General features: G+C 40.1%; 1 protein-coding gene across 9 annotated transcripts in view; it reads right to left on the bottom strand.

The window, feature by feature from the left end:
• Positions 1–74: 74 nt before the first annotated feature.
• Positions 75–19,691, bottom strand: part of LOC131469916 (suppressor of tumorigenicity 7 protein homolog) — a 47,558-nt gene continuing 27,941 nt past the window's right edge. For 6 of the 9 annotated variants that reach the window (XM_058645343.1, XM_058645341.1, XM_058645348.1 and 3 more), the window contains 14 exons: positions 16,283–16,365; positions 12,642–12,801; positions 9,339–9,393; positions 8,653–8,768; positions 8,460–8,535; positions 7,216–7,370; positions 6,906–7,003; positions 6,098–6,227; positions 5,098–5,170; positions 3,962–4,064; positions 3,479–3,629; positions 3,231–3,323; positions 2,159–2,301; positions 75–583 (listed from right to left, as the gene is read on the bottom strand). In XM_058645343.1, coding sequence (XP_058501326.1) covers positions 488–583; positions 2,159–2,301; positions 3,231–3,323; positions 3,479–3,629; positions 3,962–4,064; positions 5,098–5,170; positions 6,098–6,227; positions 6,906–7,003; positions 7,216–7,370; positions 8,460–8,535; positions 8,653–8,768; positions 9,339–9,393; positions 12,642–12,801; positions 16,283–16,365 — 1,532 coding nt within the window. In that variant the 3' untranslated portion in view covers positions 75–487. The remainder of the gene's footprint in view (positions 584–2,158; positions 2,302–3,230; positions 3,324–3,478; positions 3,630–3,961; positions 4,065–5,097; positions 5,171–6,097; positions 6,228–6,905; positions 7,004–7,215; positions 7,371–8,459; positions 8,536–8,652; positions 8,769–9,338; positions 9,394–12,641; positions 12,802–16,282; positions 16,366–19,691) is intronic. The other 3 variants (XM_058645344.1, XM_058645345.1, XM_058645347.1) reach the window with 3 other exon arrangements.

Genomic DNA, 19,691 nt, shown 5'->3' with positions numbered 1-19,691 from the left:
CTCCTCCCATCGTCGTCTTCAGGCCCTTCAAAAACTGCTTCTCTCGTGAATCAAAATGGCGAGAAGAAGCCGACTTGCAGCGATACACAAAAAGTCCTTTATTGTAATTTTTTTTCCGTCTTTTCAACTTTTTTTTTTTTTTTTACGATGGCAATTCATCACCTCTTTTTTTGTACAACAAAAGAACAGCTTTAAATGATTGAAAACCCAAAAAATGCAAACATATCAAATAAAGTCAAAACCAATTCTGGATTCTGCTGTTGTTGTGTTGTGTTGTGTTGTGTTTTTCGCCTCACTCCTCCTCCTCCTCGTCCTCCTGGCGACCGCTTGCGCCCGTTTGCTTTGAACTCTTCATCTTGGCACAGACGTGTGGTCAGTTCAGTCCAATGCAGCATTCTGGGTTTCAGTTCAGCTGTTTCTGTCCGGTTGGAGGTCGGCTCCTGGTTCTGGTTTTCTCCGGGGTCTGGTTCTGTGGTGGTGTGTGAGGTCATATGCGGGTGAGTTGGTGCCAGAGGCTGGACGGCAGGATGCTCTCCACCTTCTCCATGATGAAGTTGAGAGGAGCGAACAACGTGCTGAGGAACTGTGGAGACACAGAGACGCAGGTTTCTCATGGAGCACTGCACACAAGGTAGAAGTTACTTTACTAATATGTTGGGATCACTGCACTTAAACCTGATGTAGGACTGCAGTCCACCTTAAGAGACAAGTTTTGTGAGGACATCTTGGCTGGTCCTCACAACTTTAAGGAGCTTTTTGAGGGTTTTAGTTTTAGGGTAAGGGACTAGGGAGAGCATTTATGTCTACGAGTGTCCTCACGAAGATGCTGCACAAGAATGTGTGTGAGCCCTCAGTAAGTGAGATGGTATCCACTGATAGTGTCACATCAGTGGGGAGAGATGAGCTCACCCACATTCCAGGCGAGCAGCACAGCACTGCAGGGCCTGTGGGGCAGTGAGGAGGGGCAGGCGAGGCAGCGCCCTCTGCTGGCTGCTGTGAGTAAAGGACGTGCTGAAAAGTGTGTGTCCTGTGCTGCTGCTGCTGCTGCTGCTGCTGCTGCTGCTGCTGCTGCTGCTACTACAGGTTAAAAATGACAGGATTCTCTTGGTGTTTCTTAAGTGCAGCACAGCGGTGTTTAAATCTAATGTCATTCTCATGCTGCACACAGGAAGTGATATGTTTTACACCAAGAAAGAAAGAAAGAGGCAACAGCGACACCGTGCGAGTAAAGCGAGACGGTTTCAAACAGGCAGGAGAAACAACTGAAAATACAAAGATACACTGATGTACCGAAGTTTCAGAAGTGAACTGCTTAAAAGAAAAAGCCTTTGCTGTTTAGCAGTTTGGTGGGATAAAGGCATCTCGTCTCCACCTGCCCCTGCACTGATAGTATTGCTTGACAGAGCTCAGGACGCAGCAGATAAATAATGTTCCATCACTTCTGTTCACAAAGACCAAACAGAGGCAGAATAATCACAACAATAGTCACCAAACATTACGTACTGCAGCTTTAAGCTTCACCTTACATTTAAATGCCGGCTCTAAACGGTGTCTACGTTGTAGAATACTGGATTGGAGAAGTTCAAACAGAAAGTTTATTGAGACAGAAGACTTTCAGGAGAAGCCAAAGGACTTATCCTGTGAGATTAGCAGGGGGAGGTGGAGTTAACCTTGGCTGATTTGGGTGAGACAAGAGTCCCAGGATCTTTACTTTCAAATTAATTCAAATCAGTTTATCCCCCCGGAGCAGATTTGATATTGATGCGGCAGTTTTTTTTTTTTTTGGCTGAGCGACAGCACAAGAAGAAAGGTCAAGAGCGGGACTGGATATGCAGATGCATTCAGCGGGCGTAATGTGGCCAAGGAAATTGACATTTTAAAAAGTTCTCATTGACCAAAGTGTAGGCAGAACCAGGGAAAAGGTCAGAGTTCAACACAATCATTTGGATTTATTGTTCTGAAGCTTCCTGAACATGATAAACCAAGTAACTGTATGTGTGTACTTGTATTTATGTCTTTGTGAGGACCATAAAACCTCATAAATGATAAGGAGTGAGGACAATTTGTCTGGTCCTCCCAACTTAAAAGGGCTTTTTGAAGGTTAAAACCTGGTTTTAGGGTTAGAATCGGGTTTGTGTGTGTGTGTGTACACACTCACCGCTTTAGCGAACACTCCCATGAGCTCAGGGAACTGGTGTGTGAGCAGAGCCAACATGGCGGTGAAGGAGCAGAGTCCGGCTGTGAAGAGGATGAAGAAGGGTAGCTCCTTCTTTGGATACACTGACACCTCGTGAAACACTGCTTCCACGCAGGACGAGGACACACAGAGACACACAAACAAAACACACATCATAACGTTAGTTTTCAGCCACACATATACAGAACATCACACAGGTTTACAGAACCTAAAAAAAAGGCTCCACTAATTATACCTTAGTTCATAGAAACAATCAGATTGTTGAGACAGAGGAGCTGCTGGTCTATTGTTGCCTTGTTTGACAGGTTTGTGTCACGTAGGTAAAAGGATTTTAAACACACTCTTCAACTGGCATTGACAAATTTACTTGTGGAACATTTTGGCGCTCAGACTTTCATTAGCAATTCTTTTTTCTTTTCTTTTTTTAGTAGCGAGAAGAAATCATCTTATCTCACAAACACTGGTGCCACTTTGGAAACAATAAATTATTATAATTCCTTAATCAGTGAAAGAAATTCTGCATTTCAATAAAGAAAAAGTCACAAAAAATAAGCAGTGTACTTATATTCTTGTCAACTTCAGTGACAGAAATTCAAGTTACAAACACTTCTATATACATTAAATATACATTATTGATGGAGCATCAATAATAGTGTGTGGTATCTTTGGCCATGTGCAAAGTTTGCTTTGTGTTTATTTAATACTGAAGTAAAAAAAGAATACATTTGAATTTACTGATGGAGCTACATCACCTGTGTACCAGGATGTAAAAACGGTCATTTTCTCTACGCACATTTACCTAAATATCAACGTTACTTCTTTCTTAAACATAATTCAAGCACTTTTTTCTTCCAAATTCACAAACTTTTAAGGATTTCAAGGACCAGTGGGAACCCTGTCTATGGACTGTGTGTTGTTCTGCTTACTTCCTGCACCAAACTTTAGTACCTTGTACAACCACCACAAACCTGAACTATCCCTTTAAGCAGCTTTTGTGTGTGTGTGTGTGTGTGTGTGTCAGGGTGTCTCTTACTGGGTAGCAGCTCTCTGTCGGCTGTCTCTGTGCAGATGGGGTAAGGATAGAAGAGGTGTCCCTTCTCCAGAGGATAGGGGATCATTCTGAACGCTGCAAACACAAAGAGCACAGCAGCTACTGACGACACTCTTCAGAGGATTCCACAATCTGTTTGTGTGTGTGAGTGTTTGTGTTTGTTTAATTGAACAGCTCTGTGTGTGTGTGTGTGTGTGTGTGTGGTGTGGAGGTGGTGTTTGTGCACTCACTGCCTTCCCAGGTGCAGTGCAGCAGGTTGAGCGCCCCCTCCACCCTTTTCCAGTGCTGCAAGTGGAAGAAGGCGTAGGCGATGGCCTCACTGTCGCCTCTTTTCAGGATGTGTTCTGGAGGAAGAATCAGACTCTTCATCTCCAGCAGATACTGAGGAGGAGGAGGAGGAGAGGCAGTGGAGACAGATGACGCGCAGCAGGGAGAGAGAGAGAGAGAAAACATGAACAATGCTTAGTGACAGGCGATGCCAGTTTGACATCAACTTTCATCAAATGCAGATTACACAGTTCCTTCGGGAATTTATAATCGCAGCAATGACTGCCAATTCACCCAGTCACAACACATTTTCCGAAACTAAAACACATCGCTGTAGTTCTCAGTAAAAACCTTCTTTTGATGGGTGACATCCCCTAGTCCTACCTAATGATGTCCACTTGTAATACGGATGTTAATACCAGGTCTAAACTGTGCCTGAGACTTACTTTGGGGACGTGAGGGTTGAACTCCACCGCTCTGTGGATGGCTTCTACTGCGTTCATCTCTGCTGTGCTCAGTCCTCGCCTGGACGCTGCTTCGGGAGAGAACCTGCACACACACACACACACACACACACACACAAGACATTAGATCTGTGGTAAGATAAGATAAGATAGCTTTTATTTATCTCACAGTGGAGAGAAAACAGCGTTACAGCAGCTTAACAATAGATAATCAACAAACAAATAAACAATATACAAGTAAGTAATACAAGTAGGAAAGAAATTATTTACATATATATATATATATATATATATATATATATATATATATATATATAAATATAAATATAAATATAAATATACATATGTAATAAGGTGCAGGTACCAGTTTCCTCTGGTGGTACTTGGAGGAAAATCAGAAATACTGTTCTACTGTAAGGGTATGTGATCGGAGTTGGGAATAAATCTGCCTCCTGTGAAAAGTCTGTACTATTACACCACTGTATTTTAACGTTGGGGACAGTGGTGTTACTTCAAGAGATGAATATTTTCAATAAGTCTGAGAACCACTGGTTTAGATGAGTAAAGTTTTGCTTTGCCTGTGCACCGTTAGTTTTACGTCTCACAAAATATCACTAAAAGTACAAGTTTGCTTTTTGCCTTTGAGAAGAAATGCCCCCTCTTTCCCTTTCACTGCCCTATTTGAGGCAGAAGAGGGAAGACAGAACAATAAATAAAATCACATCTTATTTTCAACACTGTTCGCTTGGAAACTGATTTTATGACTCTGGAAATTGGAAAAATCTCCAACATCACACCTGGAGAAGATGAGACACAGTAACAGAGAGACAATCTGGCATCCCGTGAGACTGATTGAACAATATCAAGTCGTGCAGATTTATGTGGGTTTTTTTGTTCGTGTTTTCTTTTGTTTATGTGCACAAAAGGTGCGTTTGTCCCGTAGTCAGAAAGTCATTGCACTCTGTGACTGCGGCACTGCTCCAGTCTATTCTCTCATTATAGACACAAGGCAGGGCTCGGGGCTGTTTATCAGCTTTATGTTAAAACGTTTAAATAGCAGCAAAGGTACGACAGGGCTCCTTGTACGAGCTCTGAAGCCGACGAAAAGAGATACTCACTTGTCCGATACCGCCCTCGCTTTGAGCAAGGCTGCTGTGTAGCATATTGTTGCAGATTTGGGTAAGCTAATATCTGTGGAGGAGACAAAAGGCAAGACATGAGAGACAGCAGGTGGTAAAAGTTTGGAGTTACAGGTGACAGAGGAGGAGGTGTGCAGCCCTGTGGCACGTGTAAAGGGACACGGTGGGTTTGAGTTTCACAGCTTTAAGGTGTGTTTTTTTGTTGTTTGTTTGTTTATCAACTCTTATTTTTCTGTCATCTAACACTTAAGCGTGATCTGCTGAGTTTCACAGCTGACAGAGCTGACGTACTCTCCACAGACAAGAAGCTGAAACTAAGAAATGATAGGCAATCAAGGTTTAAAAAAAAAAAGATTAGTTTCCTGCCAAATTACAAATGAATATCTGAACTCCATCCTAAAAGTGATTATTGCAAAGTAAAGCAGCACATTTTTGTGATTATGATGTGAGCGGAATTGAATGCATTTTCTTCACAAGCAAAGGTTTTCATGATTAATTTAAGATAAACATAAAAAAATGTGGTTTAATAGTTTAAAGAACCATCCCAGGCCAGGAATATAGAGCAGCTCATAAAATATGTTGGAATTCAACTAAATGAATCCAAGTCAGTTTAGCTGCAGAACTTTTAATTTAATGCAGTTTTGGTTATCGCTCCAAAAAGTAATGATGGCACATTTGTGCTGATGTATTTGCCACTGAGCCAATAATCCACAGCATGACTCAGTGAAAATGCTGCTGCAGCTGCTGCTTTTCAAACAATTGTTACTCAAAGAAAATGACTTTTTTTCTCCCCCCCTTTCAGCTTAAAATGCAGACAGTGGACACGATGACTACAGTACATATTAACGGATTCTAGTTTATTTTCTTTACCATCTACCAATATTTAAAAGCAATTCATCTTAAATATATGTCGTCATGCTTGTGTTAGATAATAACAACATTAAAAAAAAGTGTGTGTGTGGGTGTGTCCTCCTCTCACCGTCATACTTGGCCAGAACGGCCTGGACGTCAGCGTAGTTCTGGAGCTCTAATAACGACTCCAGCAGGTTTTCATGGATGTTGAACATACTGAGGAGAGGGAACTCCTTCATTAACTGGAAAACACACAACTGTTGTTACATGTAATACCAGACAGGGGGCGACACATGCACAGTATGCACAGCCAGAAATAAAAAAAGAGAGAGAGCTTAGGATCATCACAATGCAGTCAAATTATACAGTCTTATTTACTCTGAATTAATATTGTGCGTGCGTTGGTTTGAAAGCTCGAGTCCTTAATTTGTTTCTTAAACCCTTCTTCGCTCCCTCACAGACATTAATTAATAAAGTAGTCTGAGGGGAAAGTAGTCTGAAAGAAACTGAAAGAAACTGCACCAGTATTTTATTCAGACTAAATGGATTATGGTGCTGACTCATCCAGGTCACAGTCATGTTCACGAGTTAGCTGTAGGCAACTGGACTCGAGTTCAGTGGAAGACCTCGTCCAAGAGGCTTCTTCAGTTCTTAAGAAACAGACTGAATTACAGTCTCAACCTCCATGGAATTTGGAGGCTTTTTTAAACAAAGAATAAAGAAAGCAATTGAATCAACTGTATGTCTTATGTGTACGTATGATGTGGATAAATGACTTCACTTGTAAAAGAGATTTTAATGTCGACTTCCTTGTTAAATAAAGGTTAAATCAATTGACTGACACTAAAAAAATAATCAAATAAAAGTGTGTTTTTCACTGTGTGTGTGTGTGTGTGTGTGTGTGTGTATGTTCTGCTGACGGGGTTTTAACTTACATCTCTCATCATTTTAACAGCTTCTCGTGTTCGGCCAAGCTTTCTGGAGCACATGGCCAGTCTTCTCTTTATATACACCAACACGTTGGTGTCTCTTCCTGGTGAGGACATGTCAACAACGTCAAAGTCACTTCACGTCTGTGATTAAAACTAAAAGAATAATCCTAACCAGTGGCCACATCAAATGATCCTGATTCTGCCTGTGGTTTGACATTTTAAAATATGATTTCATGGCCAGAGAGGCCAATTACAAACCTAACAAGTTCAATTACGAGTATGAGCAGCGTTGTACTGAGAGTAATATACTCACTGTGCTGGGCTTCATACTGTGTACCATGATGCTGGAGCTGCTGGCTGCGGCGATAACAGCTCTCTCCAGCTTTTAGTGCCTGTTTAAACAAGCGTTCAGCCTCCATGATGGTGGTGGCCTCCTCCTCTGCCAGGAGGATGTATGCTGTCGCACAACTGCAGGAGAGGAGAGGACACAGATGGATTAAAAGGTCAGCAGACAAGGAGACATGTATCGATTGTCTTAATATATTTTAGATGTTTTGTCTTAGGGAGTGCAAATTTAATTATATTGTCAATATACTGACGATAAAGTGGCTTGAACTTGAAAAGATAGAGGAGTGTGAAGAGAGCAAATAATAGCAGCAGTAATATTAAGTTTCCTGTATTTACTCTGCTGTGCCGCTTTCTTCATCTCTTATGATCCACAGGGAAATAGATGTTACTGTCGCCTCACATCCTTCTGACTTAATTAACTCATTTACTAAACACAGTGATACGGGGGCATTGTTGTTGCTTGAGAAAATGCTGTCGAGCCTTGTGTATCTGTGCACAGCATCTGACGGGAGCGCTGACAAACAGTTATCGTCAGCGTCAACCATCTGTCACAGCAGCGATATGAGCTCAGGGCAACGTGCGGCGCGGCCGTGATTCCTCTGCGCTGCCAGTTGCAGTCACAAATGCTCCGAAAAAAATAACTCTCCACTGCCATGAAGACAACTTAAGTTGTCATCTCTTCTCACCCAGAGGACCAACCTGCAGGTTTCTCTCTGTACTTTATATGACAATGTAATGACAGTGTTTATTTGTATGGTTGGTTTTTTTTTGAGCTATGTTTGGACAATTTTTGTATTTACTCCAAAATAAAAATACCCACCAATAACCTCTTCAGTTTGTATTGTGTGTCGGCACTGCACTAAGAATAAAGATATTATGTATAAACTACAAAATAAATAGAAGAAAAAGGTGGTAGAGCAACATAAGTAATAAACAGCCAATTAATCAATCACTGACTGACTGATTAAAAAGTAGCCAAAACTTTCCCCAAATAATCAGCTTGACACTTTACTTCTACTCGTTATATCACTGTTATTTAAAAAAAAAAAAAACAGTTTTCCCCCTTGTGACCCCACTGACAGACATGTTTTCAAACCGTGAACACAGACTATGTGATTGTTTCCCTGTGTGTTGCCATAATGATGAATTATCATCTAAAAGACTATTTAATTCTTGCTCATCGTGACACCATCAGTATATTGAACTCACTCTTCAAGCTCCAGTGCTTCGTGTGCGGCAGAGATGCGAGCCTGTGGGTTCCTCTCTCTCCACGCCTTCTGCATTACTGCCAGCACAGAAACACAAGACATATTAAGCCCATGCACATACTGTCAGAAACACGACATGTCACTGTGAGAATTGCATATTATGCCTATAGTTGCGCTCGTGAGTGTTCCCTTACTGGCATCAGCCGGCCGGAGGTGGTCTGAGTCACAGGTAAAGAAGGTCTGGTGGTCTTGCGCCGACAGGTTCATGTCATAATACGTCAGAGGCTCTCGACCAGTTACCCATGTATATCTAAACACCAGCAAAGACACAAAACCACATCAAAAACAAGCTACGGACCATAGAGAGAACAAGTATCCAAGAGAAGCACATGTACAGACTCAGTTATTAGACGTGCAGATGACAGAACAAGAATCACAAGATGTCACAACTCGACTCTGAATGGCCAAATTAAAAGAGAAAGTGCTATCACATAAAGAATAGCAAAGCGGAGGATGACTCAATGGAAGGAACAAGAGGCAGACCCATCAAAGAGGGCGTACAAGTGGAATGACAAGAGAATAGAGACACATGAGGGAGAAAGACAAAAGAACAAAAGATATTCGAGGAGGAACAGAGGAGAGAAAGAACAAAGATTAAAAGAAAACAAAAACAGGAATAAAGACTAGATGGTCATGAGGGAAAATGAATGAAACACAGAAGGAGAAAACACCTGACAGATCGTGAAGTAACAGATTAACAGTAAATCAAAATGGATAAAGATGACAAACAAGAGGCAGGAGAGTGAACACGACAAAGATTGATTCCTATAAACAACCAGGAGAGAAGGCGTATAGATCAGATTGAGCTGCTGTCACTCACCGATTATACTCTGCGCCACGAAATAAATTCAGAGGATTTCTCCACACTTTACATTCTGCAGGAGGGGAAAACAGAGGGAGACAGAGAACAACAACGGTGATGAGAATCAAGGGCAAGTTCAGCACCGAGTATTCCACTGTGCGATCTGCCATCGACCCTGCTGTGCATTGACCGACACATTGAACTCTGTGAGAGCACAGCTGACATGAACGATTAAAACTCTTCAAGGTACAGTGTGTAATATTTAGTGACCTTTGTTGGTGAAGTTGCATGCTGAAGCTGAATATCCCTCACCTCAACGTCCACTTCCAAGTGTATCGGGAAAACCTATGTAGCCTTTAGTTAGCATCAAAACTTGGTATAATTATAAACAGTGGCTTTTATGGCATCACATTATTTATTATGAATGTAACCAGCAGATAACATCTTTGGTTTGGGGAGAATAGAAAGCTTATTTTACAAACTGGGTCCTCATATTTTAAAATAGCTAAGTGTTAACAAGGACTCAAGCAAAATAAACCAAATGAACTGCATCAAGCGAATTTAGGTGTGAGCTTTCTTGGACTACAGGTAGTTTTTTGACAATTGTGTCTCCTGATTATAAGATTGAACACTAAACTGCTGAAATATTGCATCAATATTGATTATTTATCACTATTATTCATTCATTAATAAAATACAGAAAAGTAGAGAAAAATTACAATCAACAGATCAGATTGAAGTCTTCAAATTGACTATTTTACCTGTTCAACAGTTTCAGTCAGAGAACGTTAACTTCAATTTAATGTTAATGTGTGGATTTACATAATCACCTGATTAATCACCTTATTGATTAATCAGGTCATGGTTTCTGAACAACTCAGTTAGCCTGTTCTCCCCAACATTCACATGATCATTTTGTACTTCATATACTTTCTTAATGTTTAAGACATTTATTTACATTTGATCCTTAATGTGCATTTATTTCCATGAAGCACATTGAATGATAACTGTGTGTATGATCATGGGCTGTACAAATACATTGCCCTTGGCTAATTAACACAATGTCCTTGTGTCTGTGCAAACACCTTGTGAATTCATTTATTTCCAGTGCAGACAAATCCATCAAGTTGACTATTTCAAACTGTCTGATTTGTGCTGTGTCACAGAATGGAGGGACTTTTTTTTTGAAAATTCTAGCTGTAATAATTAAACAGCTTCTCTTGTCTAGTTGATGACACACAGTATAATCCTATTATTCAGAGATGAAAATAAAAGTTGGCTATGTCACATCTCCTCAGAGAGATGGATCCTTTGGAGAAAGCTATCATGATCAGTGGGGTTCATTCATCATTACCATTTAAACTTGAACTTTTATTACAACTTTGGTTTGCTGCTAATACGAATTTAGGCTGAGTCACTTTAAGATATCCTGGATTTGGGATGCATGTGTGGGATGAATGTCTCCCGTTTAATCCGCAGCTGAACCCAAAGCATGATCTATTCAACACCAAGACATTTTCTCTTTTAAAAAAAAATGACGGAATTTAATGTGGAAGCACAAACACGCTTGAGGGATTTACTGTGATCAAAGCGTTACTCAGGTAGTATTAAAGGACAGAAGTGACGGCTACAGTGACTGACAGTGGAGAACGATTCAGCTGGACACACATGAATCTTTAGTTACCTCCACTGAGGAAGCGTTTGTTTGTGAAGAGCAAAACTCAAAGAAAAGAAGAGAAGATTTTGATTTAATCTTGTTGGGATGTTGGTAACGTACAAAGGAAACAATTGTGACACATAATTGAGCAGCCTTGGTGGAAGTTTGAACTCCCTGCAAGCTTGTTTTTAGTTCAACAAGTAGAGTCAGGTGAAGGTTTTAGCAGAGCGTGGCACTCACAGCTCTTTTCTTCTTGGAACATACTTTTTATCAGAACAGGAATCTTATTTTGCCTCACTTGTGGCAATGTGAGAATGACGATGTACTTGTTTAATTACTTTTTACCACTACTTGTTGTTTTTACAACCCAGAAAAACACAAACAATCAACTGATTGTATCACATTTACTCAATCCATTGCCATGCCTACAGCAAGAACATTGGTGGGAAAGCACTACAAAAGCATCAGAATATATATGAGAACACCCCACAGATATCAAAACAAATCAAATGGAATGTTACATTTTGAAATTCACTGCCACATTTTAATGAGTTTTCTGAAACAACATCCTCTAGTCATCTTGACAGCCACCTATAAATACATTTTCAATAAATTCCAGAGTCTGTAGCCCACGTTATACTGTAATAAACGTGACTCAGTTATGTTAACGACATGACAGTAGATACAAATGAACAACTGTGTTAGTCAGACCAAAACTGAACTTATTCAAACTGAAAAATACATGTTACCACGTTAGTCCAAGTGAAATTGTACAAAATCGAATTTCACAAAGTCCGACTAACACACACACACAGATCATTTAAGTGGAAATTTATAAATATGACTGCATGTATATCTTCAGTCAGACCAGAGTCGGACTGAAGCTGGCCTGGGCACAAACTATAAAATAATAGAAAATAATAGAAAAAGCCGCTCCACAGAAGAGTAAGACTCAAAAAATTCAAGCGGGTGTATTATTTGGACAGACGAGGAGACAGATTTGATGCTCTGTCAGCTTAAAGAATTTCATATTATACGGTTGACATGGTAACTCACCTAATACCAACAAGCTGAATTGGAATGTTTCACCACCTAGCGGAACGGAGGCAAACATACCTCAATCAATAAACCCATTCCCTGTTTGTGCTTGTGCTTATGCTTGTGCTTATATACAGTATATATATATGTATATATATATACTGGGACAAAGGCAGAGGTTTAATGGAACCGTGCATGGAAACGTACTAACTGATTGACTGTGATTCAGACATGATATCAACAAAGCTCCTCACAGTGCTTTTTCCTCCACTCTGCTCTTGACAGGAAGGGGGTGGGATGGAGCACTTGTTTTGGTTTCAGTGTAGCCTGCTATTTCAGCCTTTTCCAGACTCCCACTACATCACTGTTGTTTTATTCAATTTCTTCCCCCAGACGACTTTATTTCACAAAAAAAATGCTAGATAATAAAGGCAAAAACAAATCACAGCGCTGTTTGTCTAACCAGCATGCAGAGCTATATGTAAATGTTTAGATTTCCATCATATACAGTATGGACTTAAAAGCCACCATGAAACAACTAATGAAATCATTTATGGCACTAGTTGAGTCTCAGATGTCCATAGAAATCATGAAAATACAGCCAAGCTCCATGCATCAGCTCTTACCAGACACACTTTGTCGATTGGAGTCGGCCTCCCCATTACTGGTGTTGGCGTTGCTGGGGGAGCTGCTGTCCACTCCGCCCAGCAGGGGGCGCAGGTGGCTCACAGACACCTGCTCTATGAAGGAGGTCCCATATTTCCTGAAATACCACCACTCAAAGATCTGAGAAAGACAAAAGAGAAGAAGTGCATTTCGTTTAACTGCTCATATGACAAAACATATGACAACACATCACTGTACTCAGCTAGGGGCTATTCTCCATCTGTTTTTACACTCACGCATGATTGTTATCAGTGTGATTATCACCGTTTACATCATTGAGTGTCAGTCACAGAGGCACAAGTGTGTGCTTCTCTACAATGACCACCTTTAGCCAGAGGAGGTACTAATCAGTGTAAGCCGCTCTTTCGTTGGACTGAACGTCTGTTGACTGTTGAGTCATGATAACACGCGTGTGTGAGAACCACCGAGATGGCAAAGTGGGAGATGGCATTGAGCTGCATGTCAGAACGTCCCCAAGCAACCCACTGCACTGCAGACTGCTCCCAAATAGCACTGCCCTCAAAGTTTGTGCTTGTATTTGTAACCTCTTAAGGACCTTTTCTGGCATAAACACTGGCCTTGTCAGGTCCACTAGTCCTCATGGAGGCTAAAAACTGATCGTAATGAGGCAGAACCTCATTTCTGAGGTACTGATTAAATTTAAATCTGAGATTTGATTTGTGGTTAGGTTAAGGTTAGGATTAGGCATTAACTGGTGACGGTTAAGGTTAGAGAGAACACTTTGTTTCGGCTGTCAACGCAGCATCCTAAGAAGAATGGCCACACAAACTTGTGTGTATGTGTGTAAGAGAGAGAATAAGAGGCACTATAAAACACTGTTATACTGTTTGGCTACAAGGGCTGTATATTGTAAGTACACTCCATTTACCTCCAGGTCTTGCATGTGGACATGGTTTGAGCATTACTCTTATTTGAGCCTTTGTCAAACAATTCATCGCTCCACTTAAAACACAACATGAGTTAGTTCTTTGTCTCACCCTGACACAAGGAGCATATCTCCCGCTCTGGGGCATAAATATTAAAGCCTTATATCATGGACTGTCGTTCTTTCCATGCAGCTGACGTCTTTTGAAAATGGGTATGTAAGAAACAACAGAAAAATGGACAAGAATGAGGCAGTGGTCAAAGCACCCAAATATGGCTTTTAACTCCTCCCTTGTGCATCTTTCTCAGCCAAGCGGGCACTGACTAACTTTTATCTGTTTTCCAAAGTGAAATACCACTTGAGGTCCCCATTTTTAGAGCGATTATGAACTTAAGGAGAGTCTTGGGGCACAAGATGTGACCTTCTTTGACAAAGCAATCGCAAAGCTTAAATTATAAAAACATTATTTAATCAGTCTGAGTTTTTTCCAATTAAAACAGGTTATGCAGTTTCTTTTAGATCCTCTGTGAGAGTAGAATGAATATCTTTGGTTTACTTTTCATTATTTTCTGAAACTTTATGGACTGTGCAACTAACCGATAAATCCAAAAATAATAGACAGATTAGTTGATAATGAAAATAATAATATGAGCACCTTTGCAGTTGATAGAGTAGTCTCCAATCACCCCGGTGCTGGACTCACTACACTGACTGCACTTTTGGACTTTGGACTTTTGGCTTGTAAAACTTGGGGCTCCTATATATCACTAATTTACTGACCTCATAAAGACTCTCTGGACCTCTCAACTAAGTCCTCACGAGGGTTACTATGGACACTTTTGCTGTAATTATTGTTGTCCTTTGGGCGAGTGTTTTAAATCTCATCTTAAAAGCCTTTTATTGATGCTAACTGATTAGAATTTTTCTAGTTTTCTGTTGCATGTACATGCTTCTGTAATTGTAGGCTTTCATGGGCACTTGGCAAAAAACACTCGGAAAATTATGCAATTGAGACACAAGCATCGATTCACATAACAGATAAACAACCCGTGACTACTTTGATGAAACCAACTGGAAGCAAATGGCTGGAACATTTCTTAATCATCTCACAGAGCATGTGTGAAGATCAGTACCATCTCTGAGCAGCCTACACAGATTGGCCGCCAGCCCACAGGGAAGAGACAGTGAGTTAATTATGAGGAGCCATTTTAAAATACAGACCAACCACAGTTACACTAATGTAGCTGTCTGTGGAATAAGGGAATTAAAACACCTGCCTCTATCTTCAGAGGGAAAATCTCTACGAACAGTTTCATTATGTTGCCTCGCTGCTTTAAAGCGACACAATGTTGAATTTGAAGATTATTTTGATAGTACACCAAATTACAACAGGGTGAGTGGCAGCCCTGTCATAGCCTGAGCGGGTGTACGTCGCCTGAATTGGCACTATGTAAATTCTGGTTTTGGGTCCATGCCACAAAAACAACTATAACTTTCAACCTTACGGCATATGTCATTATCTTGCTGTTTTTTGAAGATATGGTAGTTTGTACATTAGAAGTCCTGAGTCAACCGGTATCATTGGCTTGTCAACAAATGCACATTACCCTGTCAAATACTTTTGACAGTTGTAACAAACAATACAGTTTACCAACCGCAATAGGCCCAGGGGAGCAAATTCTACTTTGTCTTACTGTAATTGGTTTTATAACACTGACTTCTGTAGACCAGCTGAGGGAAAAGTGCTCAGAAACAGCTCAGTCAACATGTTAATACCTTAAAAGTATACGTCTCCAGTTGGTTACTGAAATCAAGCAAGCGGAGCGCCTTAAGGCTTCTGTGACACAGCAATGTATGTGTTCCTGATTCTAGTTGCATACATGTCCACGAAAACTAAAATGATGGTCAGTGTCAGCCCGGCCCGTTTAACATGACCCTAAATTCTACTCCAAGTTTATCACTCTACATGGAGCATACACAGTAAGGACTGCTACATGATCACATATTTTGGGCTACATGTCCATATGGACAAGTAGTAATCACATGGACCACACATGATAAAAAACAAGGGGGGAGAAGCCCTTGGAATCCCACTTTTCAATGGCATCAGAACAAGTATATGACAAACAGATACAGATGGAGTAAATGTTGATTCACATGAGTTAGAAATTATAATGCATCAAAGAATCAAGTTTGTGAAAACTATGAATTGGCCTTGAAGCACTCCAATAGAGTGCTGCATTGACAACTTTAATAAAAATGTGATCAGTAAATGTGTTGTTAGACTTCTGAGCAGCACTATAAACACTACAATGTCGGTGCAATAAGACAGGAGGATATACCGTGACAAAGCCAGAGGCTGCCATTTTTTGTAGCTCATCTTATGTAGAACCTAATGAGTATAGATTTCCTCTGCTCAGCTCCTCGTGGCCTCTGAACCTGTGATTAAACCACTAACAAATTACATCCCGGGCTCATTAAGTCACCTCGAGAAGGAAACCACACGGGTGATGCAACCACAGCAATGTACAACGAGAGAGATTAAGCAGTCTGCCACAGTACAGTAGTTCTTAGGTATGTGTTGTGGTGGTTGTCCTGTGGTTTTCCTTGTTGAGTTAGTATTGCTGAAAAAACATCATTAATACTAATATCAGTTTCATAGATTAGAGCAGCCTCAGATTCACTATAATCAGAAATGAAAATATAGTGCCTTACCAATATGAGTCCTGATATGAGGGAGGAAGTGCCCGTCAGAGCCACGTAAAACTTGGGCGTCAGGGTGTTGAGAAACATGCTTACTGTAGAGGAGACACAAAGAAGAGACAGATTATTAGATACATTATTATCAGCGAAGCTCTCTTTGACTCCAAATGGCAATACTTGGGAAATGTAATTCGTAGAATCAAATACTGGATGTTCATATAAAAATGGGACATGTCTACAGAGAAGATGAGTAAAGCCTGCAGGGAAAAAAAACATCAAAAAGTCTCAATGTTCAATGCCACTTGTTATTTCAAAACATAAAAGGCTTCTTGGAAAAAAAAACATGTCATCAACATACAGTGTTTGGCATTTCCCAGAGAGCCCTGCTGCTAAGACATGAAATTACAAAACACCAGGGGACCAGAGGAAGCTTTAACTATAAAGTGAGGGAGCAGTGTGGGCACAAGAAAGGGCGGAAACTCGGCTTTAAGTGGCAGCTTTCACCGAAATACAACAGTCGCACGCAATTCCCTAAATCTCACATTGAAAAACTGACTCAGTGGGGAAGAATGTGATCTTGATGGTGTCTGCTGGAGGAGAACCAGTGGTGCAGCTTTAACTTGCTGGTGGCTCCTGATCAGCTCTGAAAACAGCCTTGAACTCTGGCTACTGCAGGGAGCAAGAGGCTACAGATATTCTGTCTGTTTCATTCACACTGACTGAACTGATTCCAAGAGACGGATCAACCCATATCTACAGCTCTAACCGGTGAAAGTTACTATAGCGCCTCGCCTCGCATAGGATTTGTGTCTAATTTATTTGTTTGTATAAACATGTGGTCACGCCCGCCTGTTCCAATTCCCCGAGCATGTTCCCAGACACAAAAAATAATAACTTTATGTCTATTTACATAAGCCTCGAAGATGTTATATCACATGCGGTTATATCACATCAAACAAGGTTTTAGAGTTGTTGTTTTTTAATAATTAAAACAAGCTTTCTGATGTTTCAGCTTCTCATATGTGAATATTTTCTGGTTTCTTTGCTCCATATAACAAATAAATAAAACTTTATTTTATTTTGGTTTGCCTTGTAGGGACAGTAAATGTAATCATGAAGTCTGTAACATCTATTTAACTTGACTGGACCGACAGGTTTATAATAATTTATGCAATTACACAGTTTGAATATCAACAAAACCAAATGACTGAATTTAATTAGCCTCTCAGTTATTTAGTTTTATGCCGATTATTCTATCTATATCTTCCTCTGACACAACTGCTTACTTAGCAAAATGTTCTCCTATGTACTCTGCACTCCTCTGTATGAATAAATGAATAAAAGTTCTGTGTATGATCTAATGGCCAGGAGAAGGGCTGGAAAATAAATCGATCAAAATATATCATTATTTATCTTTCTTAAACATAATGTAACAGATGTTAAACATATATCTACAGTATATAATGTGGGGCTGTAACGATTCGATTCACTGATTAGTAACCAATTACTAAATTATTCGTGCACTATTTTGATAATGGATTCATCGATTTGAGTGTTTTTCAATAATTAAAATGAGCTTTCCGGTTTTTCAGCTTCTTAAATGTGAATATCTTCTGGTTTTAGTTGCTCCATATAAAGAGTCTGTCAAACGCACAAATACTGTATATAACTCGAATGTCTAAATTAATAATTAAAATGGCACAATCCAATTTTGACAACCTGCCAGAATGTATCATGATTTCTGCTGGCGGTGGCTTGAGGCGACCTTCCCCCTCCTACATTTTGGGCAAAAGTTACAGGATTCTGCACACTCCCCTGAAAGATGCAGGAGAAATAGACCACTGCGTGTGGGTGGAGGTGTTGGGTTGCCATGTTGTTAATTTCCTGGGAGTCACACAGAGGATGGGGAGGGTGGGACAAAAACCCCACTCAGATGAACCTCAGCTTCACAAACACACACATACACCCGTTCATTACCCGAGTGCAGCTGGAGAGCTTTTCACCGCTGTGAAGTGGGGGCTCTCATCTTAGCAGAAAAGGGTCTTTCAAATTGGCCTGTGGTGAAACAGGCCTAACAACTGCTGTCAGCCTTTACTGAGCAGAGGACGACACTGCTGTCTGGGCTGTCTTGTGTCGAATCTCTCATCTTAGATAAGCCAATGCACTTTGCCATAATTGTACGACTCGTCAGACTTCCATTTTCAAGCCTTAGAATTCAATTTGATCAGTGCTATGGTTTTGTAACCACAAATTCACAGATGTTACCTGCAACAAGGCTCCTATTGGACTATACTGTCAATCACACTGCCGTTCACACATATGTGCCAAGATTTTTCTTCCTTTTTCTCTGAACAGGAACATAATTCACAAAACTGACAACATGGTCTATTGAAGAGGAGCTGAACTAGCAATTGAGATGATAACTCCTCAGGAAAACATTTACTGACATAAATCAAGTGAGAATTGGGCTAAATTTCCCATAGACTTCCATACAAATGGAGTTCTTTTAGCATCCAGATGCCCTCCAGTTGGCTTTTGAATATATTATTTATTATTTTCCTGGTTGGCCTCACCGAGCAAACTGAAAGACAATGTAAAAAAAAAATTAATATACGCACTATGGTCTATCCACATAAAAAAGCAAGAGAGACATGAGAGTCCTGGCTCTTTTTACCCATTTTATAATCTCAAACCACAGACACACTCTCTAAATCTTCAGCTTCTTAAATGTGAATATTTTCTGGTTTTCTTTGCTCCTCTTTAACAAAGAAACAAAAAACCTAAATATCTTCTGTCTTCAAAAAATCATTCTTAAATAATTATCAAAAGGTGGACATCTATCTTCTATTAATTTAGCTTCTGAGTTAATGTGACTTTTAATTTTATTTAATTTCAGCCTTATTCTGTAAAGCCCTTTGTAACCTTATAAGATATTTTTGTTAATGTCATTAGCTGAGCATCAAACTAAATTGCACCTTATCGTAAACAACCCTTTTTTACATGGTTAAATTTAGAATCAGATGGAGACACCTGATGCTGAACAAAATGTTCAGGTGTCACAATGACATTACGTTAATTGCTTCATCTTCTTAGCACAGGGTGTGTAAAGCTACATCTGGGTTTTCTTAGTTATTATAGTCCATCCTTTCGAGTGAGTTATTTTATGGAACTCTTGTGAAGTACACACTGTGATTTGACTCATTATTCCACAACCACCTTTTCCCTTCCTCTCCTTTTTATTCATGATGGTTTGTTCCTTAAACCATGCTGTGCACTTTATACCATAAAGACTGTATATGCAGTGCTAAGGTCACTCAAACAAGTCCTTCTTCCTTCATTTTGTGTAGCTAATGAGACAATCCAGCAAGTGAAAAAACGACACAGTGCTTGTAGGAATGTCCACACCTTTGAATGCATTAAC

The sequence above is a fragment of the Solea solea genome, chromosome 12 (assembly GCF_958295425.1).
Source record: "Solea solea chromosome 12, fSolSol10.1, whole genome shotgun sequence".
Lineage (NCBI taxonomy): Eukaryota > Metazoa > Chordata > Actinopteri > Pleuronectiformes > Soleidae > Solea > Solea solea.
Note: the sequence above shows the minus strand (reverse complement) of the source record. Positions and strands in the feature narration are given on the sequence as shown.